General features: G+C 37.4%; 1 protein-coding gene across 39 annotated transcripts in view; it reads left to right on the top strand.

The window, feature by feature from the left end:
* The window catches only part of LOC105230483 (basement membrane-specific heparan sulfate proteoglycan core protein), a 150,821-nt gene that overhangs the window by 64,215 nt on the left and 60,520 nt on the right, over window positions 1–26,086 (top strand). For 2 of the 39 annotated variants that reach the window (XM_049456091.1, XM_049456092.1), the window contains exon 2: window positions 8,450–8,871. The exons of the other annotated variants lie outside the window; for them this stretch is intronic. In XM_049456091.1, coding sequence (XP_049312048.1) covers window positions 8,655–8,871 — 217 coding nt within the window. In that variant the 5' untranslated portion in view covers window positions 8,450–8,654. The remainder of the gene's footprint in view (window positions 1–8,449; window positions 8,872–26,086) is intronic. 39 annotated transcript variants of the gene reach the window in all.

The following is a 26,086-nucleotide window of genomic DNA, read 5'->3' as shown; positions in this document are numbered from 1 at the left end:
GTAATTTATGACTGAAATTCTGTTCCTGTGGCATGTTATGCATGTCTTTTGAAATTAGCAATTCCTAATGACGATCAAATTTCTAAACATTTGCGTTTTCAAAACTTATTGTCCGGTTAATTATAGATGAAATTAATTTCTTTGTATCAAAAATAAGATTTTACAAATTTTTGTATTTGATTTATTATACCCTGAACAGAGCTTGTAATACCCGAAAGAAAACGCCAGAGAGCCAGAAAGTATATATCTTTGTATATAAAAATTAGGTGTGACGTTGTTTGTCCGGGATGGACTCCTAAATTACTAAACCGATTTTAGTAAAATTTAGCACACCGTGTCCAGTTCGAACCCACTTAGAAGACAGGATAGTAAAAACCATTCATAAATAAAAAAATACAGTGAAAGCTCTATTAAATGGATCTTTACCGTGTATAGCTCTCATAAAACCTGAACGAAAAAAATAAAGTGCTTGTTTGAAAAACTTTTTCATTTAACAAGATATTGTCACGAAACTTTGCAGAGATTATTGTCTTATGCAATGGTGCAATTTCTAAGGAAGTTGGTTAGATCGAATCACTATAGCATATAGTTGTCATACAAACTGTACGATCGGTATCAAGTGCTTATAAGAAAAACTTTTTCATTTGACGAGACTTCTTTGCGAAATTTGGTGTAGATTTTTCCCTAAAATAACGCTATAATATCTAAAAAAATTTTCAAGATTGGACAACTTTATCATATAGCTGTCATACAAACTGTAGGATGAAAATCAAGTTACTTCGCTATTTATGAAGCGGATTATGGCTTCGGTGCCGCCCAAGTTAACGTTTTTTTTATTGTTAGTTGAAGAAACAAAAAAATCAGTGAAACTGTAGAGAAAAGCTTTTTTAATTTAGTTGTTTAATGTTTATTAATAATTTATTGAATATTTATTATTAATATTTCTCTGACTTTTTTCCCAAAAATCAATATAACTGTGGATGTATTTGAATATCAGAAACATATTTATTAGCAATTATTTTTTGAACAAATGTTCCCCATAATTATTTTCATTTTCGTCTGAGTACTGCAGTCGAATTAGTTGCAGGATCGCCCCTCGTATTATTATTGTTATTTCAAAGTGCACCTGAAAGAATTTAGTCTTTTATAGCACAACCGTTCGAGAAATACACAGCCATTGAAACGTGTCCAGAAACTAATTTTTTGGCTCAAATGGAAAAAGAAATGCAGGTGTTTTCGAAATTCCAAAAATTTCCAACTTTTCAGAATTTAGTTCGCCGCCTTTTCCAATAAATTTAAAATACTCCTCCAGCAAAACTATTTTTCCAACAACAGCGCGGGTTAATCACCCATTTACCTCGTCATTAATCAAATACTATTAATCACTGTCGGTAAGAAATCGAATTATGCCGCCCCTTAACCGCCTACGAGCCAGCAGCAAGCGTGTTGCACCTACACTTGCGCCGCCGCTGCAGTAAAATTACTGAAAAGCGCCGAAAAGAAAGAGCATTTGAAAATGACGGAGGGAAAACAAATTTGGTAGCTGGAAATTTGCTTCAAAACATATAAAATTAGACATCAAACATAGGCTAGTGAGCGCCGCACATTGTTGCATGCTACACAATAAATAACGCCGCCGCCGCGTACGCGATCATGCGGCGGTGCGCTGGTGACAGCAACGCCAGCCATTTGTTGCATGCGCTGTAATATGCTGCCAAAAGCGATAAAAATTCATGCTGAGCGGCCAAAAATATCTAATGGGGCAACAAAGTGATCTTGACACTGTGCTCGTGTGTGTGTATGTGTGTGCTTATAGCGCTCTTGTATGCAGCGTTTGCTATGAAGTGACGGCATGCAACAACGTAATGCAATGTAAATGTGGCAGGCAAACTACGCGACTGTCAAAGCACATTAAACGATGTGGCAAGAAGGCGAACAAGCGCGATTTGACGCTGCTGCGCCCACTTTTCCTACTCGCGGTGCTTGGTTATTGCTGTTGTTGCATGACGAAATCAACGATCGTGCGGCAATAATGCCTGCTTGTTTGCACGCGGCAGCAGCTGATTGAGTCGTCTTCACACACACACACAAACAAACATGATTAAATGCCGCTTGTTTGTCGCAATTTCAGCGAACTTTCAACAAGCATTTGCATATGTTGCACGAAAAATGCCGCAATTTGCTGCCGATTATCGGCAATAATTCGCGCAAATTTCCGCAATTCTTCAGCGATTTTTTTCCCATTCGTGAGAAATATTTAACCAACATGTATTAGCATATCGTGGGTGTGGCATAATGACAGAAATGCCAACCAAGCAATTTTGTAGAAGAATTTCAGCGCCTAAGAGTCTTTTGTTGTTGTTCTTGTAGCGGCAGAAAATATTCCTGTAGTAATTTGTAGGAAAGCTGTCAGTGCGACAGTCCTAGGCCGGATAAAAACCCGGGTCCGTTCCGGTTATGTAGACCTGACTGTCGCGGGAACGAACTTTGGACTCTGTCTGTGGACGCGCTTATGTTTTTCTGCATTTTATTTACACAGAAGTGTTGCATATTTATTCTCTCACGCTCTTCCTCATTTTGTACGCTTCAGTTTGTCTTAGACGGACATAAACTGCTGACTGCAGCACTTCTTGGGCGCAGCTGTTGTCGCTCGGCTAATACTTTTCAACGAAGCAGCGCGCTGAAATTGGAGTTTCTCAGCCCTCAGCGTGTATGGTAAGCGCAAAAGTCGCGTTGTAAAATGAGGAAAAAGTCAGTGAAATTACGAGCACTCAGCGCTGAAAAGGTTTTGAACAAAAAAAAAAACAGAAATTTTACCGGCTTCCTCATTTTTTCTCTCAGCCGAATTTGGCGAACTTGCGCGCTCTTTACAAAACAATCAGAAAAACATCCGTACATGCATACATATATGTATCTATGCGCTATTTGCTTGCTTTACAAAATCTACTCTGAACAAAAACAATAACAACAGTGAGATAATTAAAGCAAATACTGCAATAAAGCCCGAATTTTACAAGGGTAACGTCATCCAACGCTCAATAAAACGGCCAGCATTCGCTCGAGTGCGCACTGCCAGTGTGGGTGTTGCATCGCCGGCCGGCTGTGTAACCATGCACCGCCACAGGTGCACCCATAAACCGAAATACCTGCTTTAGCTGCCCGATTCGATCACATGTTCTATGCGGTGCACATATGCACACAGGCGGCTTGGCGGCTTGGCGAGCGGATGGGCTACGTAAGCGCTGTAAAATGACTACTGCGCTGTTTTCGGCAATGCACGGGCGCACACGCACACTTGCACACGGCTGTGCATTAAATTGCGGGTAAAAATCTGCTTATGCAGCCACATATTTGTTTGGGTATTCGGTTTCTATGTACTTACATATGCAAATACTTAGACGCGCTGCGCTGGCTGTTATTTCGCCAGCAGTGGTGCGGCAAGCCACCGGCATGGCAAATTTAATTGAGTTGTAATTTATTTATTTAAATTTATGCCACAATTGCACTTGAACTTGACAAAGCCAGCGATTTTTTCAACAAAAGCGCAGGCAGAAGCACACACAAGCCTAACTAGATACCGAATTGCGGGCAGAGATGAGCGGAAGGCGCGTGCTATGCATTTAAAGTCTAAAAAATCTCATTTCTAATGCTCAGGCAACATTTTACTTACAATTAATTATGTAAAATTAGTTGGAAAATATTTTCAAAACTCAATTTTCCACCAATACATACATACATACAATATTTTCTTGCAATTAGCAACGCTCTTGACCAAATTTCATTGCCTTTTACTTTCAACGCCGATAATTGCTGCCAAGTATATGACATCATATGCTGAGCGCTAATAATAAATACCGTTATTGCATAATATTCAACAAAGAAATATGTGTTGGCGAATGCGAAATTTTTTGGCAAAGTTTAGGCAAATACAAATGGCAAGCGGCAGCATGTGTCAGCATACGTGGCGACCAAGTGCTGCCACTTAAGCATTGAAAATTGCAATATTCTTAAAACTACTTAAAATATTTTGCAAATACAATAACACAGAAACGGCAATTATACGCTTGAAGCGTTGCAGCATCTCAAGCAAGTGGTACAAACGGGCCTGTATGGCATAGGGAAGGTATTTGATCTTACTTTGAAGTACTCAGAGCTTTGAAGTTTTTTTTTACTAGTCACATGAGTCGATATTTTTGTGACACAGCAAGGAGTATAGTTCGTGAAAATTGTCAAAAAATTAATTTCAATTAATTTCAACTAATTTTTTAAAATTTGTTGAATTTGATTTTTAACAAAATTAATTTTAATAATTAATAATTCTTAGTCATTCGATAAATTAATTATTTTAATTTTAAAAAAAAAAATTTATTTGAGTATTAATTAAATTAATTTTAATTATCACAAATTTTGCGTCATTGAATAAATAAATTAATTTCAAATTAAAAAAATATTTGAATAATAATAAAATTAATTTATAATTTTAAATCATGAATTAATGTGTAATTACTTATTTTTTATTAATGAATTGTCATTCGCTAAATAAATTTAGTTAAACTTTCTTTGAATATTAACTAAATTAACTAAATTAATTAATAATTTTTAGTCATTCCATAAACAAATTATTTAAAATTTTTAATTTTTTTCATTGAATTTTAGTGACATTAATTTTAATTATCAAATATTTTCAGTTATTCGTTAAATAAATTAACTTAACTTTTTTTTAATTAAATAAATTATTTAATTTTTTTTCATTTCAATTTTAATGAAATTAATTTTGAGTCATTCGATAAATAAATTAATTTAATTTTTTTAATTTTGGTTAATTTTAATATTAATTAATTTAATTTTTTTATTAATTTAATTATCACAAATTTTGCGCCATTCGATAAATATATTAATTTAAAATAAAAGAAATATATTTAAATGATAATTAAATTATTTTATAATTTTGAGTAATTTCATTACTTAATTAATGTGTAATTTTTTAACTGAATATATTACATTAATTTTAATTATTAAAAATTTTCCAATCAAGCTTTCTTATTTATGACATATGCTAAGTCTAATTCGGTCTAAAAAAGTTCTGATAAAGCCCATATGTGACGGATTGCTACAGTCATACGGCAAAACTGTTGTTGCATTATTGTCACTACATCGAGCATGTGTTGACCTAATATTTTTGCCAAAGTCTCGTGTTTTCGCTTCATGCCACAAGCAACACTCATTAGAATGCTTTTAATCTCACCTCACTGATCGTTTTGTAAAGAAGTTAGACTTAAATAGCGACGTTTAGACTCTGAATGCAGCGCTTTTTTTGCACCAAGCGTACTCAACTGCTTTGACAGCAATTGATGTGCTTCTGAAACAAAAACAAAGCGACCGCCAGATGTCGCAGCTGTTCAAATTGCCTTTTTTCTTATTTTGTTTTCTTTTTTTATCGCTATTTAATATAAACTAAAGAAACAGTCGTTTCACCAGCTGGTTGGCGCGTGCGTTGTTGTTGTACTTGTAGTCGTTTGTAGTTGGCAAAATGCCTGCATTTTTAATTGAAACTAAAATTCCAATTACTCTTTAAAAATCAAACAGAGAAAAATGCCACAAACTGCTACAAAGTAATGCATTATTCACCGCACACACATACACATGCACGTCGCATGTTGGGGACCAGCTGAACCCCGACTGCTTCTGAGTGTTTGCTACAACTTACGCATAATTTATTTGCGCCAATAGCGAAATGCGCGTGTTGCAAGGCGGCTTTTGAATATTGAAAGGAAAAACACATTTTTTAACACGCACACACATACGCATTGAGGCGCAGTTCTTTAGAATTTTTTGACTTGTCTGCATTTGGGGAAGTGTGCTTTTAGGCGCGGCGCACAGTTTTCTGTAATTCTCTGTAAACACTTTGCTGTTGCATGCATCTTAATGAGCATGTTGCAGTTGCTGGCGCTTTTTGTTGCTTTTATAGGTTGCAACCTGCTGGGTTGACTAGATTTTTTACTTAATTTCTTATTTTCATTCACTTATCGTCTGTTAATGCTAACAAGTTATTCATTAAAATTAATGACGCGCCACTAAAGCTAGTCTAAAGCACAGTTTAGTGTTATAAAACGCTATTGAGGCAAGTACCGTTGGCTTATGCAATACATGTTGCAAGCACAAAGCGCTGCGCGTTCACTCTTGCAACTTTGTGGTAGAAAACACAATGATGGCGTTTTTACAAATAACATTAGTCGAACTTTTTGGGCGATAAGCGTGGGGGTCTAATTCGTGGAAATTGCCAGAAATTACAATAATATTCAAACATTTTTAAAAGTTTGCAAAAAACTATTTTAATTAAATTAATTTAATTAAAGTCATTTGATAAATAATTGAATTAAAATTTTCGAATTTTCCATTTGAATTTTATTTAAGTGACATTTATTAATTAATGTTTTGATCATTTGATAAATTAATTATTATATAATTTTTTCATTTCAAATATTAATGAAATTAATCTAAATAATTAATAATTTTTGAACAGTACATAAATAAATAAATTTCAGTTTTTAATAACAATTAAAAAAATTAAATTAAATTAATTAATTAATAATTTTGACTCATTTTATAAATTAAATAATTTTTTAAATTTGTTTTATTTGAATATTAATTAAATTAATTTTACTAATTATAAATTTTGAGTTTTTTACAATTTAATTAATTTAAATTTTATTAATTTCATTTAATTTGAAAATTAAATAATTAATTTAATTTATGTTTCATTAATAAATATTTAATTAATTAATTATTTTGAGTCTTTCGATAAATAAATAAATTTAAGTTTTGAAAATTAAAGAAAAATTGAGAATTAAAATTCGTGCTTGGCTTAAGTTTCAATATTTCCCAATTCAGAAAATTTTAAAATTGAGAAAATTCCGTTTTTATTTGAAAGCAGGACCACCAGGTCATAATTGTGCTGTGTCTTCTTATTCCGCTCATTTAGCCTTTCTTTTCACTTTCAATTTTCCGATAATTATCTGCTTTTGACTTGTGCTCGAGTTATCATGCACATCAAAAGTAACGGCGAAAAAACAGCAATAACAACAATTAAAAAATAAGCGAAATCAGAATATTCCCACAAGTGCGTCGCGCCTTCGGCATAATTTTTTTCTCTGCAAAATTTGCATCTGAATATGAAAATGACAACAATGTGCACGCGCCTGTATGTTTTCGCTGCACTATTGTTGTTGTTGTTGTGATTATTGTCGCGGCACCGAATGCCGTCGCGATCTTTAAAAAATATTGTCATGTAAATGAGTGTTGCAAATGTCGCAATAAAACGCCTGACGAGCACTCAGCACAACAACAATAATAGCATAATGGGAAAAGTGAAAGAAACGCATGGGGATGATGAGGGGGAGGGCAGGCAGCTGAGTGAAAAGCAGACGAGCAGCCAGCAGGAGGCAACAAATGACAACAGAAAACACATTAGAGTTGTTAATATGCTCAAAGGGGCAAGCCACATACAACTCTGCGTTACTTGCCACACATACACACACACATACTTTTATATATTTGTATGTGCGCGACAACCTGCGAGACGCTGGAGACGCGCGTTTTCGCTGTTGCAACCGCAAATGACGCAAAATGCTGGCTGGTTGTTGCTGTTGTAGTGTAAAACAAATGAGCAATTGAATGCAACAAAAGAGCGAGTGAGAGCTTGAGTGAATGACTAACTGACTGAATAGCGATGGGCGACTGCTGCGGTAGGACGCCCACAAACGTAATAAAAATTTTGCGCAAATTAAAATCAGTGCGCTGCGTTCGGGGAGAAGAAAATTTATTTATTTGTATATTTGTCTGTCTGTGTGTGTGTGCGTTGTATCCTTAATTTGACCAACTCGTTGACAGCAATGGATAGCGGAAACGAGTCAAAGGTCACACCCGCAACGGAAGCATTGAATTTGCCACAAATGTGTATGTGTGACAACAACACATCCGGTGATATGTGCTCACAGCATGCAGAGCGGCGTTGTCCTCGCAGCGATTTCTCGCCTTTTCAAGCACTTAAGACACCGTCAACTGATTCCGCATTCATTGCCACTCACCACTTTGCCACATCCGTGGCATAAAATGTGTTCAAAGCAAAATCAGCAACACCGACCGCACGCTGTGCATTTTTATGACCATCACGCCCACAAACCGGACAACCCAGAAAAAGAAATTAACATTTTAGTAAATACCAAAAAGCGCGTGTCCTTGCTTCAGCATCCTGTCGGGATAATGAAGCATGCAACACATTAAAAGCTAAACTTGAGTGCAACCGCGTGAATTTCTGCATTTTCTCGCAATTAGTTATGAGCAAAAAATAAATTTACAATGTCACCGATTTGCAAGTAAAGCGCCCTACGCCGGACTCGCGCGCGCTCCGTCCCTAATACGCTCTTTCTCTCTCCCTTTTTGCCTGTAGCATCGCACACATTTATATGCTGCCATTGTCATTAATGTTGTGGCATTTAGCGCTCGCGTTTTGATCGTGCCACAAAATTGAAGTGTTTAAAATAACCAAAACTACAACAAAACCAACAACAACTACGTGTTATACTGCCATAGTTAAGTGCCACACCACACACACGCCGTCGCTTCGTAAGCAGTGCGACCGCCAGTAGTCGAAAATGGGGTGGCCAAACCCCAAAAACAACCACACCAAACCCACCAGCAGCGGTTCTTGCAACAGCATGGCCACGCCCTCTGCGTGCGCGCCCACTAGATTGCACTCAACGCGTCCACGACGGCGCCGCTTGCCACTGCGTTTGCTGTTGCTACCGCTGTTGCTAGCGGCGCTGTTCGACGCGCTGCCCACAAGTGCCGCACGCGGTTACTCTTCTTATGGTAAGTATATACGCCCGCACGCGTGCCATTTTGCCTAGTCCAATGTTTGTTTAAGCAGTTAAGTTTCCAATCTGTCTAAATCAATTGATAAGTGCCATCAACCTTGAATAAAATTGATGCGGCGCCAGTAACTGTGGTTGCAACTGCAACATGCCTCCTCCAATCAGCGTTTGCAACAAAACAAGCGCTTTAATTGCACAATATTTTTTATTTGTTGTGGCTGCATTTGTTGTTGGCGTGTTTGTTGCAACATAAGTACGTGATTGCTGCAATAAATTTCAATCAAGCGCCGCTGTAGCTGCTATTTGTGGCGCTGCAACAGTCTGTGCAACAGTGCGTTACTCTAAATCTGGATAATTGTGCTTTAATTTTCAATGCACAAACGTTTGTCCCCCATATTTATAATACTTTTTTTGAACTCTCGTAATTTTTTATATCTTATTTCTAATCAGTTTGAATGACTTTTTCAATTTAATTAATTTTTTCTTTTAATTGAAATTAATTTTTTGGTTTTATATGCACTTTTTAGTATTTTTATGGTTTTTGTTTATTTCTCTTAGCATTATTTTTCATTTCTAACAATTTAAATTAATTTTTTTAATTAATTTTTTTAAATAATTTTTTTTTCGTTTCTCCTAATTTTTTTACATTTTATTTCTAAAAAACCTAAATTATTATTTTTTTTTAATTTTAATGAATTTATTGTTATAATTTTTTAATGCTCTTAATTTTTAACAATTTAAAATTATTATTTTTTTTATTATTTTTTTTTTAATTTTTTTTTCTCGATTTCTCTTAATTTTCTTATAGTTTATTTCTAATAATTTTTAAGTCGTTTTTTTACTTTTCATGAATTTATTGTTATAATTTTTTAATTCTCTTAATTTCGAACAATTCTAAATTATTATTATTTTTAATTAATGCGTTTTTAATTTTTTTTTCCATATCTTAATTTTTTTATATTTTATTTCTAATAAATTTGAATTAATTTTTAATTTTAATGAATAAATTATTATAATTTTTTTAATTATCTTAATTTCTAATAATTTCAAATTATTATTTTTTAATTTTTTTCCTCGATTTCTCTTAATTTTTTATTTTTTTTCTAATAATGTTGAATAATTTTTTAAATTCTTCTGTAATTAATAATTTTTTGTTGCCTTAAATCAACATCAAATTGTTGCTGTTTTTGTTTTATTTTTTGTTCATTTCAAAGCTTTTTTTTATGGTCCTCCAATTAACATTTTTTTAATTAAATAGACCTCGCAACATTTTATTTATTTATCCCTTTTAATTTAATTTCTTTTTGTGCATTTTTCATTTATTACACATTGAGAATATTTTCGTTTTTAATTACCGCGTGCACAACTGTTGCATGCATCGCACGTTCAAAAAATAAAAATAACAACAAAAGCAAAAACCAAAAACAACGCTCATCGATATTAATGATTATTAATTACTTTGGCTGAGTGTTGCACTTGTTGCACGTACGCGCACAACCATGCCGCGCAATTAATAGTTGCAACATGTCACCATTGTAATTGACCGCAAAATGCCAAGGTTGTTGCCAGGCAAGAGCACACAATGGCATAATTTGCGCAAAATAAATACATAATAACAGCAAATAAATAATAAATAGAAAATTCGATTTTGTTGCATTATATTCGAGTGCTTTGCAAATCGATGAATTTGTTGCACAAAAACTCTTTAAGTGAGATTAATGAGCGCGAAAGATTCATATTTTGCACGTGAAGCAATAAATTCATTTAAAAGACGCAATGAAACCAATTTAGCCGTTATGTTGCACATACCGCATATAACAATATTGAGAATTTTTATTAAAAAGATTTGATTTTAATGCATAAAACTCTTTTCATTAGCATATTCCGCTGCTCTCACACTCCGCTCGCGCCTTTGCCATTCAAGCCTGCTCAAACACACAAACAAGCAGACAGCAAATGCTTATGACAACTCTGTCAGAGCTGACTCTTCCGCAGTGCCACAGTTCAGTTGCAGCTGAGGCGAACTCATTAACCGCAAATAACCGTTCGATTGTGGTGAATGCCGCAAACAGCAAAAAATGCATTAAATGCCACAGCGGCAGCGCGCAACAGGCAGCAGACCAACGATTTGATTGCCGAAATTCAATAGTTTGTAGTTTATTATTTTTGCTGTTGCTCGTTTCGCTGGCACTGTGTTGCACAGCTTTCTTTCCCATTTTCTATTGTTTATGCGCGCGCAATCAAAGTGCCACAGCGCGCGGCTGCATGTGACTTTTCAAACTACTTTTGCTGGCAGCCAACGGCGGCGGCAAGGCGCTGCTGAAGGGCGCAAGCGTGTAGGCAGCAAATCAGAATATGAGCATCAAGCGATTGTCGTAATTTAATTGCAACAAACGGCTTTTGGAGTGCCACAGTTTTTGTTTACAAACGAAGTTCGGCTGCCCTTAAAAGCAGCCAGCAGCACTTGAATGCCGCAACAACCATGCACAAATGGCCGCCAGCGCGACCACAACAATGTAATAGTGTAAACAGCAGGCATTGTTGTTGTTGTTGCCACACATAAGCAGGCATTTTCATTCTGACGTTTTTTGTTGCACTTAAGTGCCTGTTAATTGTGTGCGCCACTTTTGTTTGCCACTAACAACAACAAGCCACACATAACATTGTCCACTTTTGTATGCTGTTTTGGTTGCGCATTGCTGTTGTTGTTGTGATCTTGAAGTGAAAATTAAGATGCAAGTGTGAATTAATTGGAGCGTTCATAATCACAAAACTCGCCACACTGCAACAATGCGCTCAGCTTACTCATACGGCTAATAAAGTGTTGCATATACATATGTATGTGTAGGTGTTTATGTGTTGGACGATGTGTGACATCTAAGTGCACATTGTGCCACATCTAGAAACGTAACAATTAGCCCCATTTCTCGGCTACTTGAGGCGATTGTTTCGCTCTCGATTCTATTAACTCGCTGATTTATGTGTTTATTTAAAGCTTTTTCTTTCAAAGCTCCATAAAGCATTGCATAAGTACAAACTAATGCCGGGACTAAGTGGCCACAAATGTGTAGAATTAAAAAACGCGGCAGAAAATTTGTTTATTTATTGTATATGTATGAAAAAATAATTTAGCTTTTTAAAGCTTTCACAAATTCAATAGAATTTACTTTAAATGGTTCTTAAGCCATATTGTAAATTGAAGAAATTTATTTCAAATGCGCTTCTTTCATTAAAAGCATGTAAAGCTGCAGCTTTCACTTTACAACTTTTTGAACGTAATAAAAGCTTTCAATTTTAATTCTTCCGTCAATGGCTTTAATCTAATTTCCAAAAGTTTTCACTTATAGTTAAAGTGAGCTTCCACTTATATTTGTTAAGAAAATGAAAATGGCGCTTATTTTTTTAGAAAAACCTGAGAACAGCTTTCACTTGCAACATTAGCTTTTTGAAAGAATAGAAAGCAACTGTATGAATTTTATTTTTTTTTTTAACTTCAAGCAAGAGCTTTCAGCTATAGCTTAGGCGAGCTTTCGAATTAATTTACACAATACCGTCAGCTGCCGTGATAGTACCCTTGGCGTCACTGTCTTGAATTGCAAACTTTCACTTGTATTCGTGATTAATATGAAAGTTGTGCTTTTTTTGGAAAATGCTAAAAACTGAAATTGATTGGTTAGATAGATAGATAGTTAATAACGAGGTATTGCACTGCGACCTGGACGCTACTACGGTGATGTGATTCCTGTCCACGTAGATGGCCTTAAGCCTGCTACTGGTGTTCCCTGTTCCATATCGCAGAACCGGCAGTTTGCCCAAGAAACTATGCCCATGGTGGACAAGTGCTTCCTGAGCCTGTAGTGCCCTGTGTAGAGCGCGAAAAGGAGGCGGAATTTGTCACGAGCGAGGTTGATTATTTTCTTAAACCTCCAGAGGTTGTACCCTTCTAGAAGCAGCTTGGCATGGCGCATTCCTGCTGCCTGCCGCCAGTGCTGTTCTCTTCCCACTCTCTCCTTCATACAGAGTAGCTCCTTAAGAGTGTGGGACTCCACTGCGATGCATGATTCTGGTCCTGTCATGTTGGATGCTGCCGCAGAGCGAGTTAATTCGTCGGCTAGCTCATTTCAAGCTAACTGAACCCGGTTGCACACTGATAAGCTGGTTACAAAACTTGAAAAATAAAAACTACAAGCTTTTCATTCATAACTCTTTCGATTCTAAACTAATTCGTATGGACATTACAGTAAAGCTTACGTAAATCCTATAGCAAATGGCTGCCATTATGATAGATATTCCAGCTTCTTCTTGTTTTTAGCTTAAACTACAATTCGCTTAATAGCTTTTTTTCGCGCTCTTCGGCAATCCTCCTTTTTGTGCTTAAAATTGTCTCTTTGTTGGGCAAATGCGCGCGCTCTGTCCAATGACACCCTTGACTTGGTTGAATTCCGCGTAAACTGATAGCCCACAGCATTGCCAACAACCTTTCATGTTTCGCTCCAACACTGGTGTACAACAATAGCGACTACTTTTAATATGTAAAACTCCAAAACAAATAAAATGTGTTAAAGAATAAATATAATTAAGTTATATTAGAAAATTATATGAAAAAGCCCTAACAAAAAGTCAGTGCAAACTTAGCGCCGAGTGTTAGATAAAGCGCACTTTTGGCATTTCCTCCTTTCCCAACCTTCTAGCTGCACTCAGTTAGCTTCAAGTACACGTACAGCTCTCTGTGCCTCTGCTCGCCTTGGTGTGGGTGCTTACCTTCGCTCTGCTTGAAGATCACTCAATATTTTCGCCAGGTTGCACATTTTGTTTCGACTGGCAACTTCATTAACAAAGCGGACACTAATTGTGCCAGTTGTTTAGTTGTTGTTTTTGCTGTTGCTGTACGTAAACTCATACAATCACACATTTTTTGAATACTTCTATGCATCCCTGTATACTTCGCGCACACAGCTGTTGGTATGTGTGAGTATATGTAAAAAGTCCACTAACACTAAAACAAATGAAGACCTTGTTGTTGTTAGAAACGTATCATCTTCACACGCTGCTGTTTAACGCTGTGCTGGCCGTCAGCTTTCGCATTCCAATTACAAAAAGCAAATGCCAAGTAAAAATTAAAAAAAAAAAATTAAAAATAAACAGATAGGAACACAACAAAAATGCAAGCGCGACAAAGCTGCAGCAAGACGCTTATGCATAGCTGCTCGCTATGAGCTAAGCGCGCGAATATGTGAGTTTATTATTCTTGCTTCGAGTTGACATTAGCACAGCGGCAGATGTGTAAAGCGAAAAAATGAAGTTTAGAGCAAAGCAAAGAAGAAGCAGAAAAAATTATTTAAAAAAAAATGTAAAAAAAATAAAAATTTGATACTAATAGCAACATAAAAAAACAAAAGCGCACAGCATCAGCATTATTAGAACAACAACAAACGCGACTCAACGCCGCAGCTGCTGCCACACAATCACAATAGCAGCGCTTGCGGCGGCTGCGCGAAGGAAATGCCATAGGCAGCGGTTGTCGCCGAAGTACAATAGCGTTTAGCTGCCGACCGCGTTACTAGCTTGAAGATGCCTATCGCTCTTACTGCGCTATGCTGCCGTGGCTTCAGTTGCTGCGTTTTGGCGTTCTTCCGCGCTGAGCGAAAGGGAGCGCGGGAGTTTCTTGCGAAAATTGTTATCTCCTTCACTTCGCGTTTTTGTCCTCGTTTCACCTTGTTGTTGCTGCATATTTTATATATGCCACTTTGTTGGTCACGCTTGCCTGCGCGCTCAGCTTCCTGCTTGCAACGCGCTTCATACTCGTCACATTGTTTGTTTGCTTGCTTCTAAACAATTCAGTTTAACCTTTTTTTGTTAGAAAAATAATAGTTTTTGACCTTACTACTTTTAAGGTCAGCTGCTTGTTGTTGCAACGGTACAAAAGTATGTTTTCAAACAAAATTATAAGCAGAATTCTATACCTTTTGACCTCCGCTTTGCAGCACTCGTTACTTTCGTACTTCAACGTTCTTGGTTCTAAATACATATACATATGTTTATATGTATGTGTTTTCCATGTTCGTTGTGGCTGCTGCTGTACGTTGACAATTAAAATATATTTTTCTTTTTATCTAAACTATAACGGTACAACGCTTGATTGACAGCTTCACTGTTTCGTACGTAACCGAGAAGCGCTGTATTAAATTCACCATAGTTTTAGTTTTTTAGCGGGCCAGCCCTTTTGTTTTTAAATTGTGTGCAAATACTAATTATAGCAACAAAAAGCTTAAAGAACAAATAAATGAAGATCGTTGTTGCCATTGCAAACTCGCTGGCATCACTGCGTCTTTTGTTGTTGCTTAATAAGTGGCAATATCAAAGCAGCTTTTATAATCCAAAAAGAATCATGAAGACATTTCAGGAAGTGTAATTTCCAAGCCATGTAAAAAATCGTTCGATTTCATTTCGTTTCAGCGAGGAATCCCAGATCTTAATTCGGCTCATTAAATTTTTCGCAGACAATTCATGTGGTACCCAAATATCGAGTTTCGTTTTGAAGCCAGTCTTTTTTACATAGTTCAAAGGTAGCTAGCGATGTCATGGCTGCTTATGTGACGGTCCTGGTCAATTTTTTCCATAATTTCATCGACTTTTTCAACGATAGGTCGACTAGCGCGAGGAGCATCTTTTGCATCGAAATTTCCGGAACTGAAGCGAGCGAACCATTGCTGAACAGCATCGTCCCCGTAAACTTCATAAATTTCATTGGTGGCTTGCGTGGCACTCTTCCCTTTTTTATACAAACATTTCAAAATGTTGCGAATTTCTTCATCATTTTCACTCACTTTTGAGCAGCTATACCTTTTTTTAACTTCCCTAAATTTAATTCGGTTTTTTGGTTAAATAAAGGTTAAAATCTCACCTCTCCAACACTACATGGTATGGCACAATGTGATTGGTAGCACTGGAAATATACGCCTGTAACGACATTTATTGACAAAATACGAAAAGACTTTTTCGACTACCCAATATTTTGTTCCAAAATGGGATAAATCAGATGAATATTTTCGAACTTCCGCTTGACTGTATACCGCATCAGTTGGTCAATTTACAATCTTCATGGAATTCTGAAAGAATCCCTTTCAAGTAATAGGGCCTTTCTACTTTTATTTAAAATGGTATATGTAGATGAAATTCTCATATTTCACTTTACCTTGCGAAAGTATAAAATTTTCAGTTACTTGTTTTTAAATAAGATTTATTTTCCTTAAGAATATAACCAAATATATACAAATACATATATATTTATATTGAACATATTTTAATAAATATTTTTCTTCTTTATTTGCAGGTGAGTCTTCAAACTTAAATTATTCTTTCGAAATATTTTACAACTAAGTCCTGTAAGTACAATTTTAATTCTAAAATATTTATCAAAAAATAATTAAGAAACGAAAATTAAAAAAGTGCCGCTGTCTGCGCTGTCTCAGCTTGTATGCCTTCTGCTCTCTTCCTCGCCGTCTACAGCGGTAATTTGACACTTCAGTTAATGGATATGTCAAAAATCAGCGTCTCGTGCCGCATTTCAGTTGGTTTCTCATTTGTCATAGCTAAACAGAATTTTCGCGCACGTTTGACGTTTACTTGCCCCTGCCACACATGTGCACACACAATCCCTTTGCATACATTAGCATCTTGTGGCAAGTGTAGAGGGCTTTTTCTAATTTCGACTGCTCGAGTTAAAAAGTAGCACCAACTCATTTTCACATTATCTACTAGAATTACGCGACGTTCGCTCTCGGCGACACTCACATGCACTTCGCTGTTTGTTTGGCAACTTGTGGGCCTCTGCGCCGCGCTGCATTTCGCTGAGCACACGATTTTGCGCGTATGGGACGTGAGCATGCAGGAAATGCGCGAAAAGCGCTGGAATAATGCAAAACTTATTAAATACGTGACTTAACCTCTGCCACAGGCGATCAGCTGGCTCTTCGTGGCGTGTGAATTAGCTGAAGGCCTCGGCGGCAGCATTAACAGCTGTCAACACCGTTTGACGTTTCTGAAAAATTTTTTTATTCGAAAAAAGCAAAAATTGTCACAATGCAACCCTGTCAAAAATTAAAGCCAAAGTGCTACTGTAATATCACTAAAATAGCTGCCGCTGCTTTAAGGCGACACATGCCTTCGAAAATACCCACAATCTCTCGCCTCCACTCCTGCTTTTAGACACAAATCCGTTGTATTTAATCCAACTTCTGCCCGTGTTTGTTGTGGCTACGTCCATTCATTGTCAGCTTCCAAATTGCAACTGGTCGTTTTTCCGGTAATGTCTGTCAACATGCCACATGTCGTGTATGTGTGCCTCGAGTACGCGTGCTGTATCCACCAATGTTTACTTTTACTATGTGACTGCAACATAAAAGCGCAACTAACACCCACACGCAGTGACCGAGACCAACCACAAGCGGTGTGTGGTGAGATCTATGACCCACAATGTAGACACACTGCATTTTTCCCGCCGTCGTAGGACGCTTTGAAATCACTTACTTTTCCGGTTACTACAACAGCTATATTATCCACATTGTTGTTGTTGCTATTTTTTGTTGCATATTGTTTGTTTATTTTCGGTTAGTTAAGTTTGCAATTTCCGTTGACTGAGAGTAAAAGTGTTGACTTTACTGGGCCACAATGAAGTTGACTAGAAAGAATGTGCAAATGTCAGCAAAAATATTCTACGAGTAATATATCTCGGAAAGCTTAATTTTAGAAGGGGTAGAAAGGTAGTTTCCGAACTATACATATATGTGATATGTATGACTCATAAAGTGCAGTTTGAGCGCACGAAAAATCTCAAAAATGTGATTCCGACATCTCTTACTGAAAGCTCAAGCTTAAACAAATTTTGAGGTGGTTGAGAATTACATTATAATTACTTTGCAACGAGGAAATAGTGGCAACTTGATCGAGATGAGAAAAGCATTGTTTTTTTTCTCATAAGCACTGAAATCGATAGGTATTCGCTTTGAGAAAGCACTTAAAAAGCTCTCTAACACTTTTAAAATCTGAGATCAGCAAATTCTATTTTTCTCATAACCACTGGAACGAACTTATACGCTATACGCTTTGAGAAAGCACTTAAAAAGCTTTTAAAAGCTCTCTAAAATTTTCAGAATCTGAGATCAGCAAAGCATTGGTTTTTTCTGATAAGTACTGGAATCGAGACGTATACGCTTTGAAAAAGCACTTAAAAAGCTTTTAAAAGCTCTCTAACACGTACAAAAGCTTTAAAACTCGAAAGATAAATTGAAGCTCCAAATAAAATTTAAGCTCGGAGCGATAATTTTCTCATTCGAGTTAACTGATGAAGGGTATCCGCTTTTAGAAGCGCTTAAAAGGCCTTAAGAAGCTTTAAAATACACATTAGAGCTTTCATGTTCAGATGGTCATATTAATCTCCGAAATGTAAATGAAAGTCTGAAAATTAAGGTCTCATTACAATTGGCTTTCTATTCACTGCTCAAAATATGGGTTATCAAAAAAGCTCATTTTGGTAGATAACATAAGATTTATAGTTGCGTTATTTCTAGAACTATACTCACGACATTATTATATTCTAAAATCTTTAAATTATTCACTTTTTTAAATCCATTTCTGCTTCTTCCTAAAATTAATAATGCTGAAGTGTCAACCAAAGCTTCGCTGGAAAGCTTTCTACTTTCTCAAATCAAAAGCGAACTTAAGACTTTCGCTTCTAAATCTTTATATACTTATGCTTCAAGTTTCCGCGATCTGCCGCCAAAGCGGCTTCCGAATCCATAACATCGAGCAGCGCAACTGTTGCAACATTGCGCTAAGCAAACGAGAGAGCACGCTCAGGTGTCAAACTGCCAGTTGTCGAATTGCTACCAAAATGTTCCAAAAAAAGCAATAACAAAAGTACAAACTCTCTAAAAAATGCTTAGAAGCAGCCACCGGCAACGTAAACTGCTGAATGTGGCAGCAAACGCCTTGCTGTGTATATTAAAAAGTTGGCGCAACAACAAATTTAAACAACATGAAACCACACTACTAAGCGACAACAACAACAATTGCGGCATGTACGCGTAACCTGAACAGCGTGTCCAGTCGCACGCCGCCCAGTAGCTGGCGCAGCAGCCGCAACTGTAAAATGACCGCCGCGCCGCGGCATTGCTTGAAGTCTTTTGAGCGCATTCTCATCTTGTTGCTGCTACTTTTCGTTCTTAAATGCAACCCGGCACCGGCACCTTCGCCTTCAACTGTGCCACAGACTGCGCGCTCTCTTGCAACATGAAGTTAGTTTGCTTCATTTTCTATTGTTGTTGCTGCCAAGGTGTCATTTTTGATTTCTATTTCAGCGCTTTTTTGTACTCCTACCGCGGGTGTGTGTGCGTGTGACAGGTGGTGTTGGCTGCGCATCTTCAAGTGCCACGGCCAGTGCACCGGCTGGCTGACTGCCTGGCATTCTGGAGTATGTGTTGGCACGCCAAACGCACGCACACACGCACATACACCTAGCCATGCGTTTGTTGCTAAAAATATGCGCTGTTTGTGGCAGTGGCTTTTGCATGTCTGTCCGCCCATGTGTCCGTCCGCCGTCGCGCTCGTTCGTTAGCAATGACACAATTTCGCGCGCCACTTAGCGTCACTGCAGCGACCAAACGCGCACACAAACGCCTGCTGATAACAATGGTCAGCAAACAGCGGACAGTCAGCAGCCGGGTCGTTTGTGCGTGTGTGTGTGTTTGCAGTTTGTTGCCGTTGTTGCAGTCATTTTTCACAGCACCTTGATTCCAAGCAGCTTTTATACTCACATACATATACTAAACTTGCGTGGTTGCCAGTCCATTGCAGTGCGGTTTTGGCCACACAATTTGAGTCAATTGGCCACAAGTGATATAACTAATTTATTTAGCATTACTTTCGCTTGTGGCAGCGTCGAATTTATCAATATTTAAATTCGTTTGCCGATAAAATTGCTTGTTAGTTCAATTGCTTTGATTTGTCTAGGTGCCATCTGCCGCACAATGAATTGACAGCTGCCGCAAGTCATACGTATAATAAATATGCGGAAAATATTTACTTACTTACCCACACATTCATACATTCTCACATACAACCACATTCAACGAAGCAAAAATATCGCTTTGCTCGCTATTTTTCATAAATTTTTAGCTGCCATGAAATATATTCAGTAAAAAATGTCGTAAGCGTTACCCTTTGCCGCCGCTTGGCAATGCATCATAGCGCCGCTAATTGTTGCTTGCCGCAGCTGCAACACGATAGCAAGAGTGTGTCATCACTTGGTGCGGCGCGCCGCGGCATCCAGCTGTGTTAACGTGCAATTTAAATCATTTAAAGAAAAATGTTTGCAATGATTTGGCGCAAATTAGCAGCGTCTCGAAGTGCTGCGAATGAGCACGAATTAAAGCTATGAAGTCATCGGCAAAAATAATAAGAATTGTTAGTTTAAAAAGTGAAATATTTTACTAATAACCAACTGGTAGCAAATATGTAGTGCATTTCCCTCCTTAAAGCAGTAGCGCCACATTAAAAAAAAATACTTTGAACAATACAAAATGTTTTGGAAAAACTTTTTCTTTTAAAAGCTTTTGCTGTTCCATGTTCACTTTGATTGCGTGCATATTAAATCCCATTTTTATATTGAATAAGTTTGACAAAACTGCATACTATACGTTCAGAGCTTTCACCTGAGCTTTCATTAAGATGCTAAAAAAAACAGTTGAGTGATTGAGAAATCGCTGTAATTTAGTTTGCAATCATAAAGCTTTCAGCATTTGCGAAGCTTTCAAATAATTAAGTAAAAAACAAAAAAACACATTCACCTGGAAGCTTTCACTGTTTTCATTAAATAATGAATATTATACTTTCAGAGCTTTCAGCTGATCTTTCTTCAAGATGATGGAAAACAGTTGAGTGAGTGAAAAAGCGCTGTAACTCAGTTTTCAATAATAAAACTTTCATATCAGCCTTTGAGAAACTTTCAAATACATTCACCCGGAGCTTTCATGTTTTCATTAAAAAGCTTTCATTTTAAATTCCATTTCGATATTGCGTATGTTTGAGAAAACTGAATCCTAAAGTTTCAGAGCTTTCACTTGAGATTTCTATGAATTTTAGTTTCCAATCACAAAGCTTTCATGGCAGTTTTTGCGTATTTTAATAAATAAACCGCGTCCACCCCGAATTTTCAAGAAGCACACTTGGTCGCCAACCAACCTTGGACTGGTTAAATTATTAGATATTTCTAACCAAACTACAACTTTTTTAATATGCGATTGGTAACACTGGAGATATACGAATGCAACGACATCTGTGTATTGACAAAATACGAAAATACTTTTTCGACTACCCAATACACTTCAAACCACTTTTCAGCGCCGCCGGCATGCCGCAACTAGTTGCAGCAGTCACTCACCCACACATAAGCAATCGAGTTTTGCCAACAACATGGTGACGCACTGCCGGCACTGTTGCTTTTTGCATAGCGCATTCTTTCAATAATTATTTATTTTCTTGAATAGCGGCTCTTACTGTGCTTTGTGACATCATATGTGCGGCGATCATATTTCTGCTGCAAAGCGGCCGCACTAACTTCTATAGCCTCCCTTTTATCTTCTTGTATGCGAAATATTTTATATATGTATGTATATATGTGCGGCTCATTGAGATGTGTGCGGCAATTGCATTTTTATCGCGGCGAATGTCAACGTAAATCAATCGCAGTTCGCCGCGATCGCCACAGCAGCTTTATGCGTATTTAATGAGATAAACAATAACACACACACACACATGCATACAGCAGTTCACAAGGTGTGCAGATATGCGACTGACATGCATGTGGCATGAAGATTGCATTACAGATAAGCGTAATTTATTTTTCTAGCGCTGCGAGCACACCCCTCGGCGGACCCGCCAATAAATAATCGAAGGAACTGCGGCAACATCAGCGCATCATGAAAAAAGAAAGGCTTTTTTAAAAAATGAAGCATTTAAAAATTTTTGATAGCAAATATTTCCTAAATTGCTAACCAAAATGTCGCTTTTATGCTAACCATGCCACCTTTACTGTTATAGCCGAAAAAATTCTCTACACAAATTGATTTTCATTGCATTTCATTGTGTATGTGTATGTGTGGCATGCAACAGCGGATATGCTTGCGGACTATCAAGTAAATCATACCCTTCACAGTTCATGTATGCAGCAATGTCTCTCGCTGCGCTGCAACGTCGCCACAAATAAAATAAATAAACACGCGCTTTTGTTGTTGCCACGCCTCGTACACTTTGCGACATTTTATTGAAAGCCGCTCAGCCGTAAAGTTCATGACCAGCAGCTCAATGCAGCGTCACCTTCCGCCCGAACGTAGCCAGTAGCCAATTACTTGATGCGCTAATGAAAATAAAAGTCAATCTAGCGGTAGACAATATATGTGGCATGCCACCGCACGTCAGTGCCGCCCAACGCCAGCCGCATTTAGCCGCCCAATATTCATAAAATATTTTCCGGGCGCTAAAAATAAGCGGGAAAGTTATTTTAACAAAAAGTATGTGCTGCCGCCGGCAGTTATTGCCACTTTGCTTTGTTTGCTGCAACACAGGCACACACACATATAGCGTTGCTGGCGCTCAACTGTTGGTGTGCGTGGTTGTGGCCGCGTAACATCTGCTTGGTATTCATATTTTGCATGGAAATTGCATCAATTCATCAATCGGCGAATTGGTCGTGCGCACAATCATGGTTGCCATATCTGACAAATGGCCGCGCCGTCGCAGGCTTATCAACCGCATCAGCGCAGCGACAGTGGCAATTACTTGCTTACATATGCACGTCGATTGCGGTTTGGTTACTTGTGCAAAAAAGCAGCAGATACTCGCACAAAAAGGTGGATTTTAATTAAATTCGCACACACGACTTACATCGGTTAACGTTTACGAAGCGGCGTTTGTGTGTGTAGCTGGGCTTTGACTCGGCCGGTTGACTTAATTCGTGTTAAATCGTAAAGTAAACAATCGTTGCAGTTTTTGAACATTTAAGCGGCAGCTTTTTTATCGAAAGTTTGTTGTTAGGAAAATCGTGTAGAAATGAAACTTTATACTAAAGCTTTCACATTTAATAACTCGATTTCTTAACGCTATAAGAAAGCTTTCGTCATCCTTCACTTTGAGCTGCGATACTGTACCTAAAATACAGTATTCTAAAAAGTAGTACTGTTAAACATGATATCTCACAAAGCTTAAAGTTTCATGAAAGCTTCAATATTAACTGCTTTATAAGCCAGGGTAACCCTTTTTTTCTAAAACGTGGGTGAATCATTATTAGTGCTTTCAGTAGAAGCTTTTTCGGCATTTAAAGTTATAACAGTTCTTTCACTAAACACTCAGAGCTTTCATATAAAATTTCTACCAACTTGTATGAAAGTTTTTGTTTAGAACATTTTGAGCTTTGCGCTTGGGTGAGTCAGCATCAATGCTTTCGATAAAAGCTTTTTTGACACTGAAAGTTTTACCAGAGCTTTAACTACACACTCCGAGCTTTCATATAAAATTCCCTAGAGTTTGTATGAACATTTCTTTTAGAACATTTTAAGTCCTGAGCTTTTGCTTTTCTAACATTTTGTCACTTTATGACCCCAAATACTTTTATACTATGTAAAGAATTAAGTCTTAATTCTTGAATAGGGTATATTAAGTTATCCAGAAGGCAACGTCAGAGACCTTTTTAGTTAGCCATGTCCGTCTACCCGTCGGTCTATATATACACGAACTAGTCCTCCAGTTTTCAAGATATCGATCTGAAATGTTGTACACGTTCTTTTCTCCTGAAGTAGCTACCAATTTCTTGGAACCACCAATATCTGCCCACTATGTTTAGCTTATAGATGCAATACAAACTGAACGATCACCATCAAGTGCTTGCATGGAAAGCATTTTTATTTGGCGAAATATTATCTTGAAATTTGTCGATATCTTCTTGGTTGGTCTCACTCATTGTGGAGTGACTCACAACTGATATAATTTCTACTAATTTTTATCATGATCTCATTACGTACTTATGTAAAACAAATTCATCATGACATAACTAATTGTTTATGGAAAAGAGAATGATCGATGCAATAAAATTGTGAGCCGCATTAAACCTACACCAAAAAAGTTTGTAGAAAAAAATGTTTATCCATATGGCTGCATTTCCTTTTATTCAGAGACACAATCGAGCATGATCTGTTTGCTCAAGTGACGATCAAAGCTGAACAATTCGATCAGTATTAGAATAGTTAATTCCGCACCCAACTTAGCTATATCAGCTATATGACACATTTGGTGTATGTAAATATATTCATTTACATCTACAGTTTTTCATATTTGCATTTTCGTGGCAAAAAAGCGCACACGATCGCTTATGAGCTTATGAGCTCATGTGTTCTAAGTGCTTTAGGCATGAGTGTATCTGTTGAAATTGGTAGTAATGTGGCACTTGGATAATTTATACATTTTTACAAGCGCATATTACAACAGCCATTAATTTTTGTGGACTCACGCGATCAGTGATCGCAATTGATCGGCACATATGAGCCAGCTGAAAGCAAAAAAATATGAAATGAGTGATTACTTCGTTCTTTTGATTAAAATAAAAAACGCTGTAATATTTGCTGAAGTTTACTGCTGGCGATCAATTGTGAGCTGCTTGTTCATAATATAAGATTTCACGACTACTCAAAAAAACTGCTGCCAAATTGACTTGATCACTTATAGCGAAGCCTTAACCTATTTTACCAGCAATTATTGGCACAGAGAATATGTATGTTTGTTGCATAAGATCTCATCTTTTTGATGAAACTTGAAATATATATAGCCATATTTTATTTTATAATTTTACTGAACTACGCTTAACAGCAGCCAACGCACAGCTTCGTGCCACGCCGCCTTCAACGCGTTCTCCTTCTGCACCCATTAACAATTAATCAGCGACAAATTAGCTGACGTGTTAGCAAATTTTTCAACCTGTCCACATAAATCAGTTGTGATAAACTACAAGCGATTAAAATCGCTATCGCTATGTAACTTGCATAGATTTGCTGCGCTGTGGCGCCACACAAACACGCGTTTTTATTGCTCACAAAATGTCGCCGCTGCTTGAATGGCAAACCAATTGATCGTGACACGCCAGCAACGGCCAAACACTCCTTTAAACATCAAAATTAATGGGTAAGTGGTGTTGCCATTATCGCTGGCGATATGAGTTTGCCACATCGAAGGCAACTGTGAAATCAACAGTCTTCGAACAACAACATGCACGCGCTGTCAGCGAAGCGATCATGCAAATGAACGCGCGCGTTTCGAACAGTTTCGCTCCGTTTTTCTTTTTTGCTGCGGGTTTGACGCGCAATTGCTTTAAAGACATTAGCTTTTGGTTGAAATTCGGGTAGCTGTCAGTCACAGTACGAGCAACAAATATGCAAGCGCGTGCCTCATAAATAATGCAACAGCTCATAATTGCCTGTGTGACTCAATATTTGCTCAACATACGCCATGATCGAAACGTGTGCTGTACATTAAAGTCCAGCTAGTGGAAACGCGGAGAATAAATTCGCTCGCTTTGGCCGTTGATCGCTGACGATCGGTGCCTGACTTTGATGGCAGCTGCACCCTGTCAAGCACGTGCGCTTGGTCATAACTCCAGCGGTGGGTGGGTGGCGCATCGCGAATTTGCTAAGCGTCGTTAAGACAAGTGTTGCTGCTGCTATGCAATTGTCTGTTTTGACGTGTGATCGACACGTTTGCGGGCGGCGGAAAGGGCGTATATAAATTGCTGCAAAAAATGCATAATTAAATAGACGATAATAAATATGGCTGCGAAATACGAGTACATGGCATTAAGTGCCTGCCAACTTGTAGTTGAATTAAATCGAAACCTTTTGAAGTAGCGCTCATATTTTGAGAGACAAGCGCACGATCGTTCGAGTGTTTGTTTTGTACGTAAACACATGTTCCTGGCTTGAAAATGCTTTTCGTTGCTTCGTGTAACAGGCGTAACCTTCAGAATTTCTGACTGTTCAAAGTGTCTATCATCTTATATGAGAAGACAAAAAGATTTTTTGACTTCAGTACTTAAATATTTAAATCTCACCACTTGTGTGTTTGTTTCGCCACTCACCAAAGTAATAAATATACAGTTCATAATAGTTAGAGAA

Source organism: Bactrocera dorsalis, chromosome 4, assembly GCF_023373825.1.
Source record: "Bactrocera dorsalis isolate Fly_Bdor chromosome 4, ASM2337382v1, whole genome shotgun sequence".
Lineage (NCBI taxonomy): Eukaryota > Metazoa > Arthropoda > Insecta > Diptera > Tephritidae > Bactrocera > Bactrocera dorsalis.
This window is presented reverse-complemented; position numbering and strand designations above follow the sequence as displayed.